This window comes from Perognathus longimembris, chromosome 6, assembly GCF_023159225.1.
Source record: "Perognathus longimembris pacificus isolate PPM17 chromosome 6, ASM2315922v1, whole genome shotgun sequence".
NCBI classification, from domain to species: Eukaryota; Metazoa; Chordata; class Mammalia; order Rodentia; family Heteromyidae; genus Perognathus; species Perognathus longimembris.
This window is the reverse complement of record NC_063166.1, coordinates 65,888,888-65,897,914: the sequence shown is the minus strand read 5'-3', so window position 1 is coordinate 65,897,914 and position 9,027 is coordinate 65,888,888. Positions and strand designations below refer to the sequence as shown.

At 46.2% G+C, this 9,027-nt stretch overlaps 1 protein-coding gene across 1 annotated transcript; it reads left to right on the top strand.

Annotated features, from left to right (window-relative positions):
* The first annotated feature begins 4,368 nt into the window (after positions 1 to 4,368).
* C6H20orf202 (chromosome 6 C20orf202 homolog) lies at positions 4,369 to 8,545 on the top strand. The gene is made up of 2 exons (XM_048347438.1): positions 4,369 to 4,497; positions 8,105 to 8,545. The coding sequence occupies exons 1-2, from the start codon at positions 4,432 to 4,434 to the stop codon at positions 8,336 to 8,338; spliced, it is 300 nt and encodes a 99-aa protein (XP_048203395.1). The 5' UTR covers positions 4,369 to 4,431; the 3' UTR covers positions 8,339 to 8,545.
* The last annotated feature ends 482 nt before the right edge of the window (positions 8,546 to 9,027 follow it).

The window sequence follows — 9,027 nt, the reverse complement described above, 5'->3', positions numbered from 1 at the left end:
TTAATTTTCAAAGCATTTGCAAAATTCTTGAGAGATTGTTTGCATTTCTTATTTTAATTGATAGTATTAACTATTTAGTTGTTACTATTTTATTTTTTCCAGTTGGGGGCGGGGGGAGATTGAATGTCAAAGAGAAGACTCCCCTACAGGCACACAGAAGTGGCTTCAGTACAATCGGACTGTGGGATCCCTGTCTTCCACATGGGTTTGTGAGTCCCAGGGCTGGTATATCCCCTGCCTTCTGGGGCCCACCTCACTCAGTTTCTGCCAGCCTCAGAATCTGGCTGGGTGTGGCTACTGGCTCATCTGCTTTCCCTAGAGTCTAGTATCTTTGTGGGGAAGCCTTGTCAGAGATTTGAGGAAATGAACCGGTGACCAGGACCTGGACTCTGAAGGAAAGGCCTACAGGCACCTACCCTTAGACAGACAGACAGACAGACAGACAGACACACACACACACACACACACACACACACACACACACGTCTTCAGTCAACCTGTCTGCTTGCTCTGTCCGGTGCTTCCAGCCTTGGGGAAAGGAAAAATTTCTTCCTCCTGTGGAAAGAAAAGGGAAGCAGAGAGGAGCTCTATGTCCCCACTTGCAGTTCCCAGGGGACCAGAGGCTCTGGGTTCACTTTGCATGGCCGAGGACTGTCCTCAGCACTTCTGATCAGTTTTATACCAGCCAAGTATGTCCCTGGAGTGGAGTCACACCTGCTTGCTGTAGGAACAGGGGCATGGTGGGTGATGAGTGTCCTGGCAGTGCTGGATACAGAACACAGAGGCAGGGATATAGGTGTTCATGGCCCATGAAGACACAGTCAACAGGCATAGACAGAAGACACAATGACTGAATTCCTATCCAGACTTCTTTGGGCTAAAGAGAGAGCCTACTAGAAGGGAGTAATCCCAGAGAAGTGATGAAAGGACCTGTGGGTTTCCTGTCCCCATGTGGCCTCCGGTTAATGTGACAGTGTGAACCTGCACAGTAGCAAGGGAGGGTTGAGGGTTCAAAGTTTATCAGACTTACGTCTCATTTGTATTTGGCAAGGTGAATGAAGCTACACAGAGTAGAAAGGATACAACCCCCCTAAAGGTGGGAAAGCACTGCCTAGAAGTCGGACACAGAGTGGGGAGGGGGGGCACGGAGAGAATATCTGAATAATAGCCTGAGCTCACTTGTCCATCCCAGAGATGGGCAGGACTCCCCATTCCCGCCTCTGGGCGGGCCACCAGCCCCTCTTGTACCTTGGCTTTGCCGTCTACACCAGGGGTAGTCACAGAAGTCCTCTTTGCTACAGATGCCACAGAGTTATGGTAAGGATTGGATTCAAGAACAAGAAAACAGTTGGAAGAGATTACAATGCCTAAATCCCTATGTCAGTGGTTGCAGACAAGGCAGAGAATAGGGTGCTTGTGATTGGCTGTAGCTGTGCTGCTATAGTATTAGGGTACTGGTTTCAGTTCTACAATAGAGCAACTCGAAATAGTCATGTTTTTTTTTTTTAATAAAACAGGATTTATTCCTCACCTGTGAGGACTCCCGAGCTGAGGTTGAGGTGGTGGCTTCCCCATCAAAGATGCCTTGATTCATTCTTTCTCTGCTGCCCTCATCTGTGGGCCAAGGTGGCTGCTTCAGCTCCAGCCCTTATCACTGCATTGAAGTCAGCAGAGAACACTGGGATGGGAAGGGACCCTACTCCATCCTTATATGGGCACAACCCAGAAATTGCACAATTACCTCCATTCATATCCCATTGGCCAGGACCTGCAATGGCGTCTGGGAAATGTAGTCCTTTGCCATATAAGGTGGAGTAAGGAGAAACAGCCTACAATTTTTATCACAGCCATTGACTTGCTTGAGCAACTCAGCTCTCTCTGTGGCATAGTTTGTTTATTTGCAAATTCATTCATATCACACACACACACACACACACACACACACACATCTAAAGTAAGATTTTTTTCTTTTTTGCGTAATTGGGGTTTGAACTCAGTGCCCTGTTCTTGCTCAGTTACCACTTGGGCCACATCTCCAGCCTGGCTTTGTGCTGGTTAATTGGAGATGGAGTGCACTTTGCTGTCCAGGCTATCTTTAAATTGCCATTTTCCAGGTCACAAAGTCCTGAGAATCTAGAACTTCAGACTAGAGCCCTCAGTGCCAAGCTCAAAAGTAAGATTTTTGAACCAGCTTATTACTAGTGGACCCCATCAATCCCTTGAGTCCAGGTACAAAGTCTCCTGTGCTCACCACTATATTCCCAGCATGCATTGCAGGCCTGGCACATGGACGCCATATACTGACTGCTCATGGTTGATGAATGATGGCCATTTGGGCTTTCTTATTTGGTGGGTGGCATTTTTCCTCACTCAGAGGTTTAATTTCTTTTCCCTTCCAAGCCTTCTGGCTTCACCGCTCCTTATCTCTGTGTGCCAAGTTTTTCTGAGCCTAGGAAGTAAAGTGTGCTCTAGGCCAGACTCCTGACTAGGATTAAAAATAAATGAAAGTGTATCAAAGCAAGTTAACTACAGAAATGGCTTCCAGAGTAATTAGGCGCTCGTGTAGGAGGCCAACTACAGAGCACACGGTTCTAAGTACCAAGTGCTCCCATCACCCTTCTACTGTACCCCACTACTACATACTGGGCTAGTTGCAACCTTCCTTGACCCTCCACCACCCTAAAAGTAGGCACGACCTCCACACACATTGGCCAGGGAAAAGAGGCTCTAATTTCAGCTCTGTTGCCTACATGCTAGGGTGATGCTAGGAAAACCCATCCCTCTTTGGTCTCAGCCTCTACAGAGTGGTTTGATCTACTGTAATCATCTAGAAGATGCTGGTCCTGTGGAGCTTAACTCCCAGGCAGAGGACCCTAAATTTTCTCAGTTCACTACACTCTTAGCATCTCAGTGTGGTAGCCCCCCTCCCAATATCTAACACTTGTTTATTAACTAATTAGGTTCAAATAACTTAATAGTAATTGTTTTCATAGCCTCTGGCATTGTGTGCTTTCAGAATCACAACTATTTTGCCCCACTTTTGTGAGAGTGTCCTGCAGCACTTTGCCATGCCTTAATGCACAGTTTGGGAACTACAGTCAGTCATAAGAGTTTGAAGATGAAAGGAAGTTGTACAGGTCAAGGGCTTAGCATGATGCCTGACACATGCCTGGCCCAGAGCAGGGGATCAGTAAGTGCTGGCTGTCCTAAATGATCCCTCAAGATTCCTTGTGAGATCACCTTCCACGTATAGAGTTGTTGCTCTCATTCCACCTCCCCCTAACCCCTCTCCTGACATGGTCCTTTGTAGATGAGTAGATGTCCTTGTGTTTAGCTTTGGGCTTGGTTGCATGACTCACTTTGCCCAAAGGCATGTGAGAAAAGTGGCAAGGTGACAGGTCTGAGCAACCTCACATTACAGCAACCTCACCTAACTCGCTTGCTCTCTTACTCTTTGCTACTGCTAAGAGAAGATTGTGTCACCAGTCCTGAGACCCCAGGAGAACAATGAAAGACAAGAGAAGCATCGGATCTACAGATGTGCAGCAGCAGCAGCAGATGTACAGATGTGCAGCTGGAAGTAGAGCTTCCCAGCCAACCCACAAACTCAGGCATGAAAATAAATGACTGCTATGGTTTAGATAAGTGTCCCCCACAGGCCATGTATTAAAGGCTTGGGCCCCAGCCAATGGTGCTATTAGGAGGTGGTAGAGCATTTAAGAAAAGTGAGGCCTATTAGAAGGCCTTTCAGTCATATGAAGGTGATATTAGGACTGTGGTCCTCTGTCTCTGTCCCTCTATGTCTCTGTCTCTCTTCCCCCCTCCCCCAGCCTCTGCTGTGGGACACACCCAATCCCTGCTAAGCCCAGTCCAAAACAACAGGGCCAGCTAACTACCTTTAAACTTTAACCTTTAAAACTATGAGCTTAAAAAACAAAAATCCTTCCTACTTCTCAAGGTAATTTTCTCAGGTATTTGTTACAGGAATGGAACACTTGGTAGCACATAGTGGGCTATGTCCCAATGGAAGCACATGCGCATTCTTTCTATATAAAGCACCCATCAAGCCCTCAGAAAGGGACTTCTCTTCATAGTAGCCATTATCGTAAGAATTCAAATCTTTATAGTCTCTGTGATCCTCTTGGCATCGGTTCCTCTGGGCTTGTGGAAGCAGCGAGCACTGGGTTGCCCATACCCCAAAGATTTCCTTTCCTCCTTCCTTGTTTAGTTCAAAGCATGGAAGCCCTTTAAAAAAAAAAAAAAAAACATTCTCCAAGGTGAACCACTTCCTGCTCTGCTCTCATTAGCTCCATTTTCAGTGATTTGCCCAGCCCCTGCGGACAGCCTGGGGAAAGCTAGGGACTGTGCAAGTCAAAGATCCCTCCAGCCCACACCCAGGTCACCACCAAGGTCTTCCTCAAGATCCTTGAAATGAAAACACCAGGAGAACCCACCCCGCACCTTGCGCAGACCCTGGAGTGGCTGAGAAAGGAGCTGGTAAGACTTTGCATTTCTTTTGCCCTCGTTTTCTAAGGTGCTCCCCTGGCTGGGGCAGAGGCCTCAGGTGGAATATGGCCCTGCAGGCTCCCTTCTGGGACTGGCCACACAGTGCACAATTGGGTTTGGGGGCTGGGATAAGTAGGTCATGCCCTACATAGAAGGTGCGCTGGGTGCTGTGTTAGCTAAACTGGTTTTAACATACACCAGGTCCTGGGTATGGACCCTGCTGTAGCATGACCTCTAGCAAGTGGCTTGACATCTGTAAGCCTCAGTTTCTTTGTCTGATAATAGGGGTGACGAAACTACTAATGAGGTAAAGGTGACAGAAGGATTCATTGCAAGGTGACAGGCTCTAGGTGTGATCCCCTGGACTGTGGTGGGCATGGAAAACACTCGCTGTCTTAGCCTGGATCCTCTAGAAAGCAGAGCCTGAGGCAAGACTTTAGGAGCTACCATTTGGAGGTGCAAGCCTGGAGCGGTGAGAGGGAGGGAAAAAGGTCAGGTAGGTCAGGTTCTGGAGCTGGCTACTGCTGCAGGAGCCAGACAAAGGCCCAGAGCATCTTTCAGGTGCAGGCTTCCCTGCTGTAGGGTTTTCCTGCTGGGATGGAAGGAGGAACTATGCCAGGGTTCCAGGGTGTGGGAGGAAGCACAAAGAGGGAATTTATCTTTCCATCCACTTTCTGACTCTCGCTTCCAGTGATTACAATGCATGCTACAGGACATGAACTCTCATGAATGTGAGTGTTCTGCTAGTTGATCCCTGGTGGCTACTTGGACACTAGGTCTCATGTCCTTCACCATAGTGCTTTCTCCAAGTCCCAGAATTGAGGGATGTTCCAAAGCCTGTGGGGTCACCAGTTAAGAGAGGGAAGGGAGCCGTTCAGGGAATCTCAAAAGAGGCTTATCTCTCAATGCAGCCCCTTCTCATTCTGGACCAGGACACACAGGAATGTTTGAAGAAGAGCTTGTTTTTGGATTGCAAGGCAATGGATCCCCCAGGATCCCAACCCTCTCTTCACCTTCCCCAGAGGGAGGGGTAACCTAATAGGGCTTCTCACTGGTCTGTAGCTGAACTGAGCAGGGGGGCGGGGGTGAGGCTTGAGCTGAGATTGCTTAGGACCTGAGCCCTAAAGTCCCTGTTTCCCCATAGAAGGGCAAGGCCAAGAGAGAGCAGATGCCACCCAGAGCCCCGCCAGTCAGGGCTAAGCACTTTGTGTGCTCTCCCAGCTTCCTTCCTATTCCTGGCATAGTTCTATTACTTCAGTGCTGGACACAGACTTGGTCTCACTTGGTCTCACCAGTTTGGCATAAAAACTAACATACCTTTTTTATTTAATTTTTTATTGTTATTATAAAAGTGATGTACAAAGGGGTTTGTTACAGTTACATAAGTCAGATAAAGAGTACATTTCTTTTTGGACAGTGCCACCCCTTCCCTCTCTCTCTTCTGGTTTTCCCTTCCCATCCCCACCCACAGTTGTATGGTTTAGTTTAACGTAGTGTCTAGGGAGTACCACTGCTGCATTTGTTTACCCTGTGGCCCTCCATTTCTGTGCAATAAGAATCTCTTCTAATGAGAAGTAGAAGCTGGGAAGTGATGGCTCCTGTAATCCCAGCTACTTGGGAGGCTAAAATAGGGAGGATCACAGTTTGAAGTCAGCATAGACAAAAAAAAATTTTTTTGAAAGATTCCCTTTCTCTACTAATAGCTGACTATAGTGTCACAATCCTGGCATCCTAGCTGCGTGGAAAGCATAAATAGATCGCATGCTAGGCACATTCCTAGACAAGAAGCAAGACTCTACCTCAAAAATAATCAGTATAAAAAGGGTTAGGGGCATGACTTAGCAGTAGAGAACCCATCTAGCAAGCAGAAGGCCCTGAAATCAAGCTGCAGAACCATCAAAGGGAAAGAAGGAGGTAGAGAGGGATGTGGAAAAATCTTCATACCTAAACAATAGTGTATTATATCACAGTCAGTGTGGAAGATGACTTGAAAGGTGAGTAGCAGGGCATCATGGGAAAGGTGGGAGTTTTAGCACAGCTGGCTGTATATGTGCAGGATTCCCGTCTATAAGCTCAGCCAACTGTGGATTGAAAATATTGCACTGGAGAGAGAGTTGTGTCTGCACTGAATATGCACAGACTGTTTTCCTTGTCATTGCTTCCTAACAATACATTATGACAACTACTCACACAACATTTACATTGTACCAGGCATTACAAGCCATCTAGGCCTGATTTAAACTATGCAGAATTTTATATAAGCCCAGGAATCCTGGAATTCATCTCCCTCGGATACTAAAGTACATTATATGTGCCTTTTCATTGTATCGTGTATAAAAATTAATGTCGGGAAATAAACTTTTAACATTTGAAGGAAACATAAAAATGTAACACAGATGAGATATGTGGAGAGGGGAACCCTTCCTAGGGGAAATGGAAGAGTGGAAGCAGGCAGGTGGCTGAAGATGGTAGAGTTCTAGGGCATCGGTTCTCGATGCATTTGGTCTTAGGATCCCTTAAGTTTGTCAAAACTATTAAGGATACAAAAAAAGAAAGTCTCTGTGTTGTGAGTTCTTTCTCTCAACACTGACTGGACTGGACACAAGCTGAGAAATACTCAATATTCATTAATGCATTTAAAACAAGTGCATTCTGTGCTGCTCAAATATTAGCTTACTTTTTAAAATTTTTACTAGTAGATATTAATCATACAAAATGGGAGGAGTCATTGTGATATTTCCATACTTGCATACAATGCACTTTGATCCTATTCACCCCTTCCCATTATTCTTTCTTACCTCTCCTTCCTCAACCCCTGTTTTTTAACTTTCTTATAAAAGTATTATTTAAAATAACACATTTTCAAAGCAAACATTTAGTATTTTACATGGACACAAATCATTTTGATACCAGGTTTAATAGAAGACAGGTTGATTCACCTTATATTATATATTATTCGCTTCTGCAAGACTGCACCACACACAAATAAGAAAATGAAAGTGAGCCAGGCACCAATGGCTTGCAGGTCTAATCCTAGCTACTCAGGAGGCTAAATCTGAGGATCGCAGTTTGAAGCCAGCCTGAGCAGAAAGCCCATGACACTCTTATTTCTAATAAACCAGCAAAAAGTAAACATGGAGCTGTGGCTCAAATGGTAGGATGCTCAGCCTTGAAAGAAAAAGCTTAGGGACAGCGTCAAGCCTCAGTGGTGCTCTTGTGAGAGTTCCTGGTACCCAGGTATTCCCAGACCTCGCATTGGGAATGACTATTCTCAAGGCTGCTGGACTTCATTTTATTTAATTCAGAAGATGCAAAATGCCTCTATATTCTTGCTATCTGTAAAGTGACTCATTTGTCATAGTGAAGATTCAAGGAGAGAGCAGAGTGACATAAATCCTACTCCAGAGCACGTGTGCTAATTCATTCTATCCTCATTGGAGTGCAGAGACATCATTTGCTTCTTCCTTTGTAGATAAAGAAACTGAGGCCTTGGTAGGTAGCTTTTGTTGGGTGTGCAAGACACCGGGAGACTTGTGTTCCATGAGGAAGAGGAAGGGACTTCCCTTTATACACCCTCACGGCCTTTTCTCTCTCCTAGGCTGAGATGCAGGTTCAAGACCAGCGGCTTCTGCTCACACTAAGGCATCTTCACAGTGTCCTGGCAGAGCTGCAGGCCCAGAGCGCACACTGGGATGAGGCCAGGTCCAGCAGAGGGGCATCGCCCATCCGGGCTCGAGCAGGCTCTGAAGGCAAAGCCTGCCAGCCCGTCTCCTTGAAGGGACTGGCCCTGATCCTCCGAGGGGAAGAGAGCAGGCGAAGCTCCCTTCCTTAAGAGGCCAGAGATGACACTTGCCTTGAACCTTCCTTCTACTAGTCTAAACTTTCCCTGCAATGTTTGGAAGGACAGTCATGAAGCCAGGGCTCTGGGTTTGTTTCCACCCTCATCTGCTGTTTGTCTCTGAGCCCATCACTCATCCCCTTCCTCTGTGTCTCTGTCCCTTATCACAAGTTTTTGGAGAAGTATAAATAAAGTACTGGTTGTGAACAAGGTTTACAAGTGCCAGTGTGTCACAGCACTTCTGGCAAGCACTCATTATGGTGATCTTAGCCTTGAGAATTTCCCACAGAGAAAGACCTTGATGTGTGAGGATGCGTTGCCATGGTGAAAAATCAGAACACATATACTGAATTAGTGGCCAGTTTCTGTCTTCTGAATAGGACTTCATATCCTCCTCTACCTGAAAAAAATCCAAAACAAAACAACAAAAACAGGTGCTACAGCCACCCTGGCCATAGGAATGGAGATGTCACCGCACCTGGCCAAGTATATAATTCATGGTTGCTGTAATAACCTGATGGTTCAGAGGACAGGTGTGTGACTCAACAGAGCCAATCGCCATTCTTCCCTGCCATTGCTGTCTGTATTATCTTTCTACTACAGCTACGTTATGGTTTAAGGACATGTGTTTGGGTGTAAAGTCGACAAGAAGTAGATTGCTGACTTGATCGGATTGAGAAGCA

Bases quoted from the DNA above. Each gene is read 5' to 3' on its own strand.
- C6H20orf202 (XM_048347438.1), top strand. From the start codon at position 4,432: ATGAAAACACCAGGAGAACCCACCCCGCACCTTGCGCAGACCCTGGAG. The intron at 4,498-8,104 runs GTAAGACTTTGC...TCTCTCTCCTAG, and splicing joins AGTGGCTGAGAAAGGAGCTG to GCTGAGATGCAGGTTCAAGA.